The sequence below is a fragment of the Ochotona princeps genome, chromosome 14, assembly GCF_030435755.1.
Source record: "Ochotona princeps isolate mOchPri1 chromosome 14, mOchPri1.hap1, whole genome shotgun sequence".
In the NCBI taxonomy this organism is placed as follows: domain Eukaryota; kingdom Metazoa; phylum Chordata; class Mammalia; order Lagomorpha; family Ochotonidae; genus Ochotona; species Ochotona princeps.
This window is the reverse complement of record NC_080845.1, coordinates 8,988,021-9,005,080: the sequence shown is the minus strand read 5'-3', so window position 1 is coordinate 9,005,080 and position 17,060 is coordinate 8,988,021. Positions and strand designations below refer to the sequence as shown.

General features: G+C 39.4%; 1 protein-coding gene across 1 annotated transcript; it reads right to left on the bottom strand.

Annotated features, from left to right (window-relative positions):
- Positions 1-9,787: 9,787 nt before the first annotated feature.
- Positions 9,788-10,741, bottom strand: LOC101521987 (olfactory receptor 1B1). Its single transcript, XM_004593595.2, has one exon. The coding sequence runs from the start codon at positions 10,739-10,741 to the stop codon at positions 9,788-9,790; it is 954 nt and encodes a 317-aa protein (XP_004593652.1).
- Positions 10,742-17,060: the final 6,319 nt, after the last annotated feature.

The following is a 17,060-nucleotide window of genomic DNA, read 5'->3' as shown; positions in this document are numbered from 1 at the left end:
ACTGGTAGCCTATACTCCTACCAGTAGAACCAATAGTAAGTCACTAGAAATAACCCTTGGGTCCTAAAAACTGGGTATTATCACCCCCAGAAAGAATGCCAACTTCTTATTCTTCTCACCAGAGCCTCAAGATGAAGAGCAACGTGATGTGCATCTGATTGTTCAAGACCTGGACACTTGCCCACATTCTAGCTGCCAGGAGAGCTGGGGCAGTGATATTGGTGCTTTCGTTTTCTGTACACTTATGTAAGACAGGAGAAATGGGGTGACTGCTCCAACATGGGAGGAAAGTCACAATGATTATATCCGCCACAGAGGGTCAGAAGTTCCAGATGCTCCAGGGTTTAGCTCTAGCAACTCCTTAATCATCCCAGGATGTTCTTGAGCATTTTTGTAGTTGACAACATGGTATCCATGTAACACTGATTATTTCTCAATTCTTGTTGGTTAGAGGGAACAGATCCAAGAGCCAGGATTGCCACTAAATGCTGATTCTGTAGCTTTGTGTGCACAGGGTCAAGAGGCAACTGTGAAGTGGGGCTTCTCAGGCTATCAGGCAGAAGTGGCAAAGGAGGCTGGTCAAGCCCATCTTTTTGAGATTCGTTTGCATTTTTAGTGGTGTGGTGGGTGTCTCCAGGAACAAAAGAGAATGAAAGTATAATCTTGTGTTTTTTTTTTTTTAAAGATTTATTCATTTTATTACAGCCAGATATATACAGAGGAGAGACAGAGAGGAAGATCTTCCGTCCGATGATTCACTCCCCAAGTGAGCCGCAACGGGCCGATGCGCGCCGATCCGAAGCCGGGAACCTGGAACCTCTTCCGGGTCTCCCACGCGGGTGCAGGGTCCCAATGCATTGGGCTGTCCTCAACTGCTTTCCCAGGCCACAGGCAGGGAGCTGGATGGGAAGTGGAGCTGCCGGGATTAGAACCGGCGCCCATATGGGATCCTGGGGCTTTCAAGGCGAGGGCTTTAGCCGCTAGGCCACGCCGCCGGGCCCTAATCTTGCGTTTTAAGGTTAGAACATGCATGCAAACATGCACCACAAACAAAACCAAAGACGCCTCCCAGGGAGTATTTATACAGGGAAAGACTTTGGTGATATGGAAAGGAACTTATGGTCCAGAACTCAGGTAGTGAAAATGGAATTTTTTAAAAAGATTTATTTATTTTTATTGGAATGGCGGATATACAGAGAGGAGGAGAGACAGAGAGGAAGATCTTCCGCCTGATGGTTCACTCCCCAAGCGGCCGCAACAGCTGGAGCTGAGCCAATCTGAAGCCTGGAGCCAGGAGCTTCTTCCGGATCTCCCACACGGGTGCAGGGTGCCAAAGCTTTGGGCCATCCTTGACTGCTTTCCCAGGCCACAAGCAGGGAGCTGGATGGGAATCAGGACTGCTGGGACTGAAACCGGCGCCCATGTGGGATCCTGGTGTGTGCAAGGCCAGAACTTTAACCATTACGCTATTGCGCCGGGCCCAGAAATTGAATTTTTAACTGATTAGTTGTGAATTTTACTAATAATGCTTTAGGTTTTTACTTTTATTGCACTATTACAGTATGTCAGAAACTTAGTATTTTTAATCCTGAAACTTTATTATTATCATTCCCATTTTTCAAATGAAGTAACTGAGTTTACAACATTTGAATGAATCTCCTAAGGACACATGGATGAAACTAGTGAAATCAAGATACATGACCATATAATCTGTTTCTCAGTAACAGCCCTGTGGCTGTTTTAGGAAACCTACTAACACCTGCCATGGGCACTTGATTTCCCATTAAACTCACAGCACTCAAAGGCATCCTTGATCTTTCTAGACACTTGCTGAAGACTGGGCTGGTAAAAGAATGCTTTCAGACTTTAGTGTGTTTTTAGTAATCCTACTTATTTTACTTTGAACAAGAGCTTTTCATTGTAAAACTAGATTTAATTCATTGGGTGAGCCTAGGGGTTAAGATCTCAGTTGGGTCATACCCACATCCCTGTGATTCAAGCCCAGACTCTTTAATTCTAATTTCCTGCTAATTTTCACCCTGACAGATGATCAGTGATAGCTTGGGTAGTGGGTTCCTGACGCTCACATGGAAAACGCAGATCGAATTTCTGGCTTTTAGCTTTGGCGAATCTGTACAGGCATTTGGGGAGTGAACCAGTAGATGGGAGCTACATCTCTTTCATGCTCTCTTTCTCTCTCATTTTTTTTTTCTCTACCTTTCAAATAAATAAATATTTTATTTCTCGAAAAGCAAATTTGAACATGTTAAAAGAAGAAGGAAGGAAAAAGAACCCTTAATCTTTGTGGAACTCTTTTTTAGGCGTCCTTTTCCCATGGAAGCATCTTGCCCAGATACAATAGCGCTTTTATTAAATTATTTGTTTCATGCCATTCATGGTCCTATATTGTTGCATAAACTTAGTAAACACTTTCTTGATGGACATGGCCCTATCTAGTATGCCATTTCCTTACAATTGTAGGTTTATGTTGTTTTATAAATCCTTCTGGGTAAATGTATTTATGGATAAAGCTTTCTAGCTTGATTCCCAGGCACACAACTGCTAAATAAAAGAGTGGATATTTTCAGGATGCACAGCTACCAGCTACTGCTGAGAGTACTTAATTCATTTACTCTGACCAGCACTGGGATTTATTGCTGTAAAAATATTTTAGTATTTTCTAATTTTATACGGAAAAACAATAACATCATTGATTTTCTTTTGAATTTTGACCATTTCAAATTTCCCTTTTCTAGTTTTTGACACCTAACAAGAATTAATAATAAATATATTCTCCTTCTAAATATTATAGATCTCCTTAACCATTTCGGCAATGAAGAAAGATTGTCTTAGGACTGGACTTGTGGAAAATTCATGAAATTGCAGATAGACAAAAGAGGTAATAAGATAAAATAAATAATAAGAAATAAGGAAGTAAGAGAAGCCTTTGTGTAACAGACATATAACAGACATATATAAAAATGTTCAGGTTCATTAGCCATCAAGGAAATGAAAATAAAAACCATGATGAGATTTTACTAGCATTTGAAAATTTAAAAAACAACCAATAAATTCTGGTAAAGATGTGAGGGAAAAGGCACTTTAATTCACTGTTGATGCAAATGTAAAGCAATAAACCATTATGGAGATTCCTTAGAGGTCTGAAAATAGTTCTACTGTATTATCAAGCCAACCCACTCCTGGGAATTATTCAAAGGAAATCAGATCAGCTTACAGCGTAGTTATTTGTACATCCATGTTACTGCAGCTCAATTCACAACAGCTAAGTCATGCAACCAACACAGATGTCCATCCACAAATGAATGGATAAAGAAAATGTGGTATATGTGCATCATGGAATACTACTCAGCCATAACAAAGATTGAAATTCTGTCTTTTGCAACAAAAGGGATACAGCTAGAAACCATTAGGCTGAGAGAAATAAGCCCATTTGAAAACTACAGATATCAAATGTTTTCTCTGGTATATGACAGCTAATATAGAACATGTGAAATAGTATAGAAGTGAAATGGTCACTTTGGGATAGGACTACCATTTCTAGTCCTTGTCTATACTCCAGTAGAAATGTGGTGTTGTGGTTTTCTTACTTTTTACTTCTTGAATATTTTGATTAATCACAAATTGAAACTGTGGCTGTAGGGTAGGTTAAAATTATGACTCTGCAAATAATATTGAAGAGAAGGAAGGAAGGCAAAGAAGGGTATTGAGTGGGAAGTAGGGAAGCAAGAGAAGTGCTTTTGTCTTCTTGGAACTGTACCTATGGAATGCATCAAATCTGCTCTCTTTGTATTAATAAAGCAAGACCATCAACAGCTATACTATGATATCTTTGCACTAGGATTGTGTATTTCTGCTCGAGCCATGAACCTTATTTATCCAATAAACCTTTGTTTATCCAATAAATCTTTGATGACTGATACAGGATAGAGAGAGGTTTGAATCTCAGTTCAATCGCTTACTAGCATCAATGCTGAGGAAGGTTGTTCAGGTGAGGGTACCACTATACTCTTCTGGAATAGGATACTGTTGATCCTCCAAAAACAACTTGTTTCCCCTCACATCAAATCTGGGCTCTAAATTAGATTTGTGATGACCGAAAGAATATGACAAAGCACTAACTATTTGAATCTAATAATTCGTCAGAAATATCATTCACCCAGACCAAGTGGAATTTATCCCTGGTACACAGGGATGCTTCAACATATCAAGAAATGTGATACATCACAATAACAAACTGAAGAATAGAAATCATATAAGCATGTCAATAGACGCAGAGAAAGACTCTATAAACTACAAAATACATTCATGATGAAAACCTTAAGAAAGTTGAGTATAGAAATAACTTTCCTCAACACAAGCAAGGTAGTACATGAAAAACCAAATAGCCAGCATCGTAGTGAGTGGAGAGAAGTTGGTGGCATTTCCATTAAGATCTGGAACCAAACAAGGATTCCAGCTATCACCATTGCTACTCAATATAGTCTTAAAAATTTTAACCAGAGACATGAAGAATGAAAAAGAAATCAAATGGATAGAAATTATAAAGCAGAAAGTGAAGCTGTTTCCATTTGACATGATTTTCTGTACAGGAGAACCCTAAAGACTACTGAAAAACTATAAGAGCTCATAAAAGAGTTTGGTAATGTTGCAGGATATAAAATAAATACACAAAAAATCTGTAGCTTTTGTATGCACCAACAATTTCATGACTGAGAAATAACGTGGAAGATTAACCCCATTCACAATTGCTACAAAAATTTTAAATACTTTGGGATAAATTTAACCAAGGATGTGAGGTCACTCTATGATAAAATTTAGTACAACATTAAAGAAACAAATACAAGACATCAAGAAATGAAAAAAATCTTCCAAGTTTTTGGATTGGTAGAATTGGTATAATCAAAATGTCCATGCCACCAAAAGTAATTTACTGATTCAATGCAATTCCTATCAAAAAGCCTGTGACACTCTTCTCAGATCTAAAAATAACAGATGCTAAAATTCATGTGGGAACACAAGAAATACAAGTTTAAAAAGAGAGAGAGATGCTAAGTACCCAAAATAAGCTTAAGCAACAAAAGAAAGCTGGAGACATCACCATACCAGATTTCAAGACATACTACAAAGCAGTCGTAATCAAAACAATTTGTTCCTGGCACAAAAACAGACATGAAGATCAGGGAAACAGAATAGAAATCCCAGAAACGAACCAATGTATCTAGAGCCAAATAATTTTTGACAAGTGAACCAGAATCAATCCAAGGAGGGAGGAAAGTGTTTTCAATAAATGTTGCTGAGAAAATAAATTTGATCTACACATGCAGAAATATGAGCCCAAACCCCTGTGGAACACCTTGTACAAAAGTCAACTCAAATGAATCAAGGATTTAAAGATATCAAGTTAGATATAATCAAATTGCCAAAAAAAGCATGATGGAAACTTTAAGACATAGCCAAAGCCAAAGACCTCTTGAAGAAGACCACAGAAGCACAGGCAATTAAAGCGAAAATCAACAAATGGGATTGTATCAAGTTAAACAACAACTTGAATAAAAAGGAAGCAGTCAACAGAGTGAAGAGCTAAACAAGATGAAGGAAGAAAGTATTTGAAAACTATGCAACTGATAGAGGATTAGTATTCAAGATCTATAGCTCCATGAACTCAATAGTAACAATCCAATTAAAAAATGGGCCAAGGACAAGAAGAGGAAATTATCTTTTTACACTTTTTATTATTATTATCATTTTATGATACAGTTCCATAGGCACTGGGATTTCCCTTATCCCCTCCACACCTGCCCCCAACTGAGTTCCCCTATATGATTACTATAGTATAGTTCTTCATAAACAGTCATATGTCCATCATTGTGGGCATGGACAATGGCAAAGAGTTCGCATCCTATTGTCAAAATATAGCTAACAGTTTTATTGGGAGTCCATCTTTAGTCTGGAAGTACAGATGCATACTGCATTGTGTGCTTGTGAGAAGGGGTACATGAGAGTTTGTGCTTTCTTTGCTGGGAACCTAAAGCTACTGTATGATATTGCCTATTTAGAGAAATAAATAGAAACTGAACTCTGAGATAATAGAAGAGAATTCATAGCCAGTCTTATAGAATATATGGGAAGACATCTAAAGATACACTCATGGTACTGTTAGTAAAATATAAGCTTACAACCCTTGTCTGTGTTACTTACAACCCTTGTTTGTATGACTGCTGGGTAGTGGTCTTTCTAATTTTTACTCATGTAAGTCCTCATTTCATGGTACATTAAGCCTGTGGCTAAAGAGTAGATTATAAATATATTATTGAAAAAAAAACATTTAAAAGGAAAGAAAGGAAAGGTGAGTGAGAGAGGAAAGTATCATCATATTCTTACAATTGTATCTACGAACTACATAAAATCTATCTACATTAATAAAAATACATCATTTTAAAGCAGTTCAGCCAGTTAGGATTGCTTTGGTGAATTACCATAAGCTGGGTGATGGAAATGCATGTGGCATCTGGGAAGTGATGTTCAAGGTGCTGGTAGATTGGGTGCCTGGAGAGGTCCTGCTTCCTGGTTTGCAGACAGCCAACTACTTCTATCCTCACTGAGAGCAGAGAAGGAGGGTAAGCCAGCTCCCTCCAACCTCTTCTTGTAAGGGTGCCTGTGGACAGTCAGGCCCATGCAGAGCCATGGTTAGCAAGACCGCCTTGCACCTGGACAGCCATTAAGATTCATCTGTCCAGGCCCACCACAGTGATTCAATATTCACTGATCTGTGATGAGATGATTCAGCAACATAATTTTAGAGCAACCAAGTATTTCTGAAGTACTGCAGGTTGCAAACCATTGACACAGAAATTCAAAGTGTGGGATTAAATGCAAGCAGGGGAACTTGTTTTCTGCTTTGGAAGCAAGTAATCTTATATATTCATATGTTGGAAGTGGTCCAATTAATATAGGGATTATTAATGAGAAAAGTCCTTTCTCTCCCTGTATCTAAGCAGTGGGTAAGGTTAAGGCTAGAAGCTTTCCTGCCAATTTGTTCTCTCTTGCAGAATGAGGTAAGGTTGCTTTAAATGGTCCCCATCACCAAGTAGTAACAAACCATGAAAATTATGATTGTTACAGCGATAGTGTAACAGCTTGGAAAGTTATTTTGAAATAATATTGGTAATTTTGTGAAATTATGTATAAATTATCATAATGAGAAATTGTTTAAGTAGAATTCTTATGCTCCAGAAGGATATTTTTTGAATGAAATAAAGCACCCCAGGAAGTTGCTCCTCTACTCCTCAGTGTGTGATCCACTGATTGGCAGCCCCAGTGTTCTGTGCAAATCATTTGAAACGTAAGTTCCACCTAAAGTCTGTAATAGGAAATTCTATCAGAAGGAACAAAATAAATGAAGGAAGATGAGGAAGGGAAAAGAATAGAAGAGTAAATAAAGGTGATTCAGGAGGCAGGACTCCAGCCTTGCAGTATACAAACGTCCACTTGTCCAGTAAGAAAAATCTATAGCTGTTGATGAATATCTGCACCTGTTTTGTGCCCAGCATCTATAGAAAATAATTTTTAAATACATAAAATAGGTTTCCCTTCTCAGCATTACAATTCAACTTTTAAAAAAAAATGATGCCATATGCACTTGAAAAAATAGACCAAAATAATTACAGATTTTCCATACCATTTAACAGTTTACAAAACTCACTCATGCACATGTTGTCAGAATCATAAGCAACTATGACGGGAAAGTAGTGCAGATGAACCAAGGCTCACAGATGCAAATAACTCAAACAAAACATCACAGTATGGACATAACAATTAAAGGGTGGAGCAACAGCCTTATGACTCCAATTTTAATGCACATGGGCTCATCTATACAGTATGCTCTGTAGGATTAACATCACGAGCTACAGACGCAATGGTAGTTAGGAGGCCCATTAGTAATCTGCATGGAAGATAATGAAGACATACTCTGAGATTAAGCTAATGAGAACAGAAGAGTTCACTTTGAAGAGGCAATACGGCATACAAGTAAATGGGAGATTTTTAGACTAACTACCAAGGCTTGACTCCAACTACTAAGTTATTGCTCTCTGTTTGTGTCCTGTGGGAATAATAATAGCACGTGCCTCTTAAAGTTGATGGGAGGCATGGAGGGAACCTAAAACTATGTCTGATAATTGCTATATAACTTAGCTGCTACTAGCAACCAAATACAAGATCTTAGGAATAAACAACAAACTTCAAAGCACATCAGATTTTGGCCTGATGATCTCATCCGTAGCTGAGTATTAGAAACATCTAGGGAACTCATAGGTAGGTAAACTAAAGGTTGAAATGAGACCACTCAATTTTTGCTAGTATTTTTAAAAACATAAAAGATAGTGGACAACAGGAGATGTTGGTTGAGAAGAAGTAAATCAGAAAAATACATAGATTGTATTTGGAATATACACAGAACTCAGAAATCTAGACAACATCTTGGTATTCAGGTGGGCAATTAGAGAGGAATAGAGATGGAGGTCAGGGCACACAGGAAGGGGAGGGCACAGAGAAGCTTGGTTTGACTGGATCACTGCTGTTGAAAGTGCCCACGTGACAGTACTCTCTGATCCTCTGAAGTTGTCATAAATGGAAAGCCATGAATAGCCTGCAAATCCTCAACACAGAAAATCCTTCATTATAATTAGCCTGAGAAAAGCTGTCTCTCAATGGAGTGAAGGGCTGAAGTCAGTCCACAAAGGCCAACACTGAGTGCCATCAAAATTACCATGTTCATCTAATTAGAGTAACTGTGAAGTTGAGGCCAACATTCCAGTTGCCAAATGGTTAAACAGAACCAACCTTTTTCTTTTTTTTTAAAGATTTATTTATTTTTATTACAAAGTCAGATATACAGAGAGAAGGAGAGACAGAGAGCAAGACCTTCCATCTGATGATTCACTCCCCAAGTGACCACAATGGCTGGTGCTACGCCGATCTGAAGCCAGGAACCAGGAACCTCTTCCAGGTCTCCCATGCGGGTGCAGGATCCCAATGCTTTGGGCTGTCTTCGACTGCTTTCCCAAGCCACAAGCAGGGAGCTGGATGGGAAGTGGAGCAGCCGGGATTAGAACCAGCGCCCATATGGGATCCCGGGGCGTTCAAGGTGAGGACTTTAGCCGCTAGGCCACAGTGCTGGGCCCCAACCTTTTTCTTCATTGTTGAAATAATCCTTTACCCCAGCAAAATAGTTATCCTGTAGTTTTCTATCTAGTTTATTTTAAATGAATATTAGAATAATGTAAAAAGATCTTGCATGCATCAGATTTAGATGAACATACTCTGAAAGACCCACAGAAATTGAGGATGACATACAGAATAGCAGAATGCTGTCACTCCACATTCCATCCTGGACATAAACCAGCAAGTTTCAGTCCTGTTTGTCTTGCTGATGTACATCCATCCACTTCCACAAGAAAGCATACCAGATGAAACAAGGCTAGCATTAGCCCCACTGTCCTGGTTATACTTAACAAGTCAACAACCCTACCTTCAGAGTCTTTTAGAACTCTGGAACTGAAGCTCCCCATGCCTAGTTTCTCATATATATTCATTTTACTAAGTGAAAACAAATATCCTGATGTAGGGGCCCCAGAGGAGCTTCTTCTTGCTATAGGAAGATCTGTGTGCATAAACATGAACATTCACAGCTAAGTCACCTAGGCCGTATCAATCACACTCAAAATTCATCATGATTTTTCTCTCAACATAGTCCTTGATAGGCTGATCAAGAGTCGACTCTCCCTGGTTTAAGCAGTCTGCAGAGTGCACCCTTAACATCCTTATTACGGAGGCTATACACAAAGGGGTTGGCCAAAGGGGTAATGGCAGTGTACATGACCGCAGCCACCATGTCCTGGTCCCGAGAGTTCTGGGAGGGAGGTTGGAAGTAGACCCAAATGATGGTGCCATAGAGGAAACCAACCATGGTGAGGTGGGATCCACAGGTGGAGACAGCTCGGCGGCGACCAGCAGCTGAAGGCAAACGTAGGATGGTGGTCCCAATTCGGACATAGGAGAGTACAATAAGCGCACAGGGACCCAGCATAAGGAATCCACCCTCCAAAAATATGGCTACCTCATTGGAATGAGTGTCAGAGCAAGAGGCTCGCAGAAGTGGCCGGTGGTCACAAAAGAAGTGGGGAAGGCTAACATGGCCCCCAGCATCCACAGTCCAAGAAAGGGGCAGGAGGAGTCCCACATGCAGCATGGTGTGCACTACGGACACCACCCAGCTCAAGGCCAGTAAACGGGCACAGAGCTGACGATTCATCACCAAAGCATAGTGCAGAGGGTCACAGATGGCCACATAGCGATCCAGAGCCATGACAGCAATCACAAGGGTGTCTGTAACTCCAAACACGTAGAAGAAAAAGAATTGAGTCAAGCAACGGGCAGCAGGAATTGCTGGGTATTCAGAGCCCAGATGGGCCAGTAACTGGGGCAGGGTGACTGTGGATAGTCCCAAGTCAACCACAGAGAGGCCACGGAGGAGATAATACATGGGGGAGTGGAGCCTAGAGTCCCGGGAGATGAGTAGCACCAAAGTCACATTCCCCAATATGGTGCTCAGGTAAATAGCCAGAAACAGGACAAAGAGGAGATGATGGGGGATGTTAGCCCTTGAGAACCCGAGGAGCAGGAAGACTGGAGAGTGTGAGGCATTAAAGGCACAACTCATGATGATTGGCGATGAGCCTTCCTGAAAGATGAGTCAAGTTAAAAAGCAAGTCATAAGTCACAATTTAGGGGTCGTATGTTCCTTCTTGATTTAGTTATGCTTTTCAAGATTCTTAAAATTCTATTTTCAGCTATGACTATCTGTTCTTCCTCTGGTTCTATGATTTTACTCCATAAAATGGTAGTTTCTTATTATAGTATTTTCTACTTGTTCTTTTATTAAATATTTATTCTATTTCTATTTGAAAGGCAGAGATACAGAGAGAAGGACAAAGAGAAAGAGCTTCCCTCCACTGGTTTGCTCCCTAAATGGCCACAACATCTGAAACTGAGTCCATTCAAAGCCAGGAGCCAGGGGTTTCCTCCATGTCTCCAACTTGATGGATTCAGGGTTGAAAGGACTTGAGCCATCTTCCAGTTTTCCCAGGCTTTTAGCAGGAAGTTGAATGGGAAGTAGAGTAGCTAAGACTTGAACTAGCTCCCAAATAGGATGTTACAGCTGCTATGCCAACACGCTGGACCCATTTTACCTTTGTTCTTTTAACCTACTTTGTGGTGGCTCATTCCATCTAATCTAAAAACCCTGCCAAAGCCCTCTCACAATAAAAAAAGCATTCTTCATCCATTTCTGTCAGTGGCAAGTGACACAAAAGAATCACCCACACATTATCTCCAGCTTCTCAACTTCCATTGATACATTACCCCGTTGTTTTCTTTGTGATTTTTCTCTCTCAACCTGCATAAGTCATAACATACTATTAAAACACAAAGCATACCATTAAGATAGATAACATAGGTTGAAATGTTCCAAATAGTTGACTTGCGGTGAAATTGCTTTAGATTCTCACAAAAATTTGTATTTTCAACTGTATTTCTGGTGTTATTAATGTTCATGGCACCACTATTATTACCTACCTCATGCATACACCAAAACATGAAGGAACCCTTTTATTTTCTTCACAATATGATGCCAGACTCTTTGCCATTGTCCATGCCTGCAATGATGGATGCATGACTATTTATGAAGAACTATACTATAGTAGCAATACAGGGGAAATACAGTTGGGGGTGCAGAAAGAGGGTAAGGGAAATCCTAGGGTCCATGGAAATGTATCATAAAATGATAATAATAATAATACTTTAAAACATTTTAAATGTTAATTTTTAAAAAGAAATGGGATGTCAACATCAAAGACTGAGGTGTCATCTATGCTGTGCCATGGTACTGGTCCCTTATCCAGTGTTTTAAACCAGATCTTCCCCCACCCCCTTAATTCCTGATGGGCCAGCTGACACATTCCTATACATCTTCGTAAGTTATTTTTTAAATTTCAGCTCAATAAAAGTATTAAACAATATAAACACCCTTCCACATTTAACACACAGAATTGACAGAAAATGCAATAAGTATCCTTTAAGTTTATAACAAAGCTTTCACGGGTATAGGAGAAATACAAGGGTCTATTATCAAAGAGGGTTTGAAAACTAAAAACTGAACCATTCATGACAGGGGGGGTAGAGGTGTTGGTGGTGTAGGTCAGCAGAAGGAGGTGTAACACCGATTCTCAAAATCCAAAGGCTTTAGAGTTAACAAGGTAAGAGTTCAAACCTGTGTAAGGCAGATAGACACCACTGCAAAAGTTTGGGACATTTCTCTCTCTCTCTCTCTAAATGTGCGTGTGTGTGTGTGTGTGTGTGTGTGTGTATGTCTGCATTTGTCTATCTCTCTCACCTTGTCATTCTGCCTTTCAAATATATAAATAACAAATCTTTAAAAATAAAGCAACCAGGGAGAGGAAAAAATACACAGTTATCTACAGAGACAGGACAATCAGAGATTTATCAGATCCGGGAGATGCCAGAAATAAAGGAAATAAAAGTTTCCAAGTGTTGAGAGAAACTAATAATCGAACTCCAATGCCTTATTCCTTTAGAGAAATAAAAAATAAAGACATTTTTACATCTGCTCTTTTCTCTTCAGTGGAATGTCCTCCCAGCTTCCCCAGGGTCCACTCTTCAGCCCCACAAGGGGTGGACAGATGCTCAGTGTGAAACATTAAAGCAGGCTTCATGTCTGTTTGGAGCCTTCACCAAGTCGCTTGTACAGTGTTCCACTGGAGCACTTCCACTCCTCCGTGCACTTTGTAGCTGCTACTCATTCACCTCCCAGTGTAGACTGTGAGTCACACACACTCACACACATGCACATGGATATACATGCATGTATATATATAACAAATAGATATGTAACAGCACATGAATGTACATATGTGTACATTCACCACTAACTCCTAATTATTAATTACTAATTACCTCACAGCCAGGTATTTGGTAGGTGTCTATTCGATGTTAAATAAACAAGAGGCTTTCTGTTAAAGGTCAGTAGTGGAGCAGTCAATGTAAAGATTTTAAGTCAGACTTAGCTAGAATCTAGCTCAGTAAGAAGCTATGCGATCTCAGACAAGTTATGTGTTCTCATTTAGCAGATGGTGATAAAATGGAACCTATTTCATGATGCAGAGACAAAGTAGCCCACCAGCTGTGAGGGCAGTGTTCTTGGAAAAGGCTGAACTTTGCAGGGGTGAAGCATGAACATATTTTTTTTACATGACTTGAACATTTTTGTCTTTAGATACTAACAATCCAGCCCAATTGAATATCAAAATTTTGAGTCTCAAGCAGTTTACATTTTGCTTTCTCTCCCTCCCAGCAGAAGTTGTGTTCTCATTCAGAAGCCTGTATTAGGGAAAGAGGGTTGTGGCTGGCTTCATTACTGCACCACCTCATCCTGTCTGTAGGCTGCTCCAGCTCTTACAGGGCAGAAGAAAAAAAAAACAGTGAGGTTCTCACTGCGTGCAGTGACTGGCAGGAATTGCACACATGGAATCTTCTTCATGTAGGTCTGTTCGTGACCACCCACAGGGAACTATTACTGCACTCATCCTGGGTGAGACCAATAGCATCCTGCTGGTTCCCTGAGAGCCTTCACTTAGGCGTGACAACTGACTGCATCCCCGTGGAACGAATCTTCTAGGGTTGTCTCACTGCAGCAGGAAGCTCTTTTGCAGAGGAAGCTTGGCAAGATTACACGGGTCCTATATGGTCCGAGCAAACTTAGTCCAAGGAAAATTCATTCGTCTTTATCCCAAGAAATTCTGCAAATGTACGCTTCTCTAATGGTTTTTATGCACTTAGTCTCTCCCCCAACTACCAACTACCAACATTCAACATTTGTGTCATATGTTTTTCATTTCCAAATGTGTTTTCTTAATCTATCTTTGTATTACCAAATTCTAACTGAATATTAAGGACAAGTAATACAGAGGAAAGTCCCAAAAGCAAATTCACGGCTTATGACATATATTCTCGGCAGATGAAGGATGGGTTCTTCAGATTAAAATTGTGTGACAATTGAACAGACTTTTTTTAACTTGTACTTCACTCATACTGCCCAGTATTTCAATGCAGTCACACACAATGAAGCTTAAGTCCTCAAGACAGAATGTCAAACTGTAAAGACAGGAGGTAGACTGGGAGAAACATAAAAGAATAGACATGAAGTTTAAAACATGGGAAGATTTTGTGTTATTTTTCTATAATAGACATATAATTATACAATGAAATTCCAAAAACATGCATAGGAATAGTGACTATTTAGGATAATATTTAGACTAACTTTTGGGAAAACAGCAAAGGTGGTAGAATCAAGAAGTGTGAGCTGTGATTGTATCTATATAGTGATCATTTTTTTCACTGTAAGAATTGAAGCCAAAAAGGCAAATTTCGAGTTTTGATGAGTGTTTAGCAAAGGTAGTTCATTGCCTTGGTCTCTATACGTTTTTCTATATTGTGAGGCATTTCCTGCTTAAAATATAAGCTATAGAGTCAAGAACAGAAAATGAGATCTGAGAGCTTGTATTCTTTAATAGTTAATATTATTTCTTCCTTCTAAGGTTAAGGTTATCTTTCTAACTCACACCACCACCCATCCCAGCTAATCCAATCATGCAGTTCAGCACCGGGGCACAACAGACTGAGTCTGGAGAGGAATAAGCATTAGATAATAGCTACCTTACAACCTGGAAACCAGAGATTAACCTCCTAAACAATTTACCAAACCTCATGGAAAAATAAAGAGGTCACCATAAAATAAAGTACTTCAGAAGATTCACAGAACATAAAATTAAAATAATAATCTTATTAAAATATTGTTTAAAATCTTTGAAATGTGTATACTATTTTTTTGTGATGTGCATTTTCCATAGATGTTTCGGAGACCCTTAAAACACAAAAGTTTTTGCGCCGATGGAACACAAAAGTTTTTGCATGAAATAAACACTCAATCCCATTTTTCTATGAACTTTTTAAAGTCCCCATTTATGTGAATCCTAGGCACCTGGTCTATGCACTTGAGTCATGATGACTTCCTAAGTTAGTTTTCTCTAACCCCGGATACATCCTGCATTTCCCATTTAATTCCTATGTATCTGTGTCATTAAAAGAATTCTACAGTGAGTTTCTGATGGTAGCTCCTGGTGCAGGCCAAAATATATGTATGTTAAATAATGTAAACATTAATTGGCTTGCTTTGCCATTTGGTTATTTATGTATGTCACACACACATACACACACTTATATACACATAAATACATTTCAAACATCACATTGCGGATGTTAAATATGTAATCATTTGATTCCTCATTTTAAAATTAAATATTTTCTTTTAAAATGAGAGGAAGAATTTCCTAAACAAGAAGACAGGGAATTAAAACTGCATATTGAGTTAAAAAAAAAAAAACTAGGGAAGAGATACTGAGCAGAAAAAAGGAGTCTAAAATAAAGCAGGCTGAAAAGTTGGACAGAGTGGAAGGGAGGTAAAAACAAGGTCATAAAATGTTGAGAATGAGAGAAGGCAGGTGTGAGAAATGGAAGATAAAGCATAGGAACAGAGGGTTGGACAATGTGGTGCAAAATGTTATACCGCTACCTGGGATGTCTGAGTGCTGGTTAGGTCCCGGTTACTATGCCTTGCCTTCAAACCGCCTTCCTGATAGTGTGTTTTAGAGGCAGTGGATGATGGCCTGGGTATCTGTGTTCTTGTCATAGACCCAGATGGAGTTCCTGGCTACTGGCATCAGCCTGGTTCAGCCCCAGCTGATGCAACTATTTGGGGAGTGGATTAGTGGATGGAAGCATCTGCCACTTCTCTCTCTCTCCTTCTCTCTCTCTCTAGAAAGAGCAAGGAGACAGAAGGGATAGAGATGGTGTTGAACAGAGATGGAATCAGGATAAAAGACAGGTTTCCTAGGAAGACAAGAACTGCTTGGGTGAGAAAGTAAAGGCTGTCTCCCACTCACAAATTCACCTGGCAAGAAAGGTTTGCTCTGATTCCAGACTTTGGTGGTTGCAGCCTTTTGTCAGAGCCTGGGTATCTGTCCATGGTCCTGAAGATCAAATAGGTGGATAGAGGTGGAGGTTAGAACTGGTGAAGAAGGGTGAGATTTAGAAGTTGTGGAGGGGTCCCAAGAGATTTTTCCCCTAGAGTATCTGGGGAAGGTCAGAAATAAGGTGTGCCATCCTATATATCAAGAAAGTATGAATACACTCTCAAGGGATGTTTAAAAGCTCCTCTAGCCCATTCCATTGGCTTCATGCCACTGATCCTAGCAGTGCAAAGAGCAATACCAGGTGACCCAAGCAGCAACATTGGTGTGTCATTGACCCAGTCACTCACATAGTCATCACCTATTATCTATCATATAATAAATTAGATGAAATGTTACAACCCAAAGCAACACTTGAGAGTCAAGTAAAATAGAATGTAATTCTGGGATACAACGTTCAAAAGCTTTGTGAATCTAGCAATAAGTTAGCAACTTCAAGTTCTAGAATGTTTATGCAAAAAGTGCAAATAATACTCGTTTTGAGTAAGTTATTATTGCAAGGACTACAATGTTCTATACCAAATGTAGCAAGATTCAAATAATCATTGTTCTGTTGCTATCACTGTACAGACACAGTAATTATGGCTATTATCCAAAGAGACACATTCAGGTTTTTCATCTGTTGCTAGGATGCAATATGTGTAGCTCAGTTCTCACATCAGATTCCTTGGTTCAAGAGGGGTGGCACTACTGTGAATTCATCTCTCTAGTGACTACAAAGATGATTCACAAAAAGTGTTAAGAAATGATGGCCAAGGAGTGAAAAATCTTTTCATTAGTTTTAGTTCCTTGACAAAATCAAGTGTCTTGCTGATCAATTGTCAATGTAATGTTTAGCAATAGTAAATATTCACGTGACTGGCTGCTTGCAGGGCT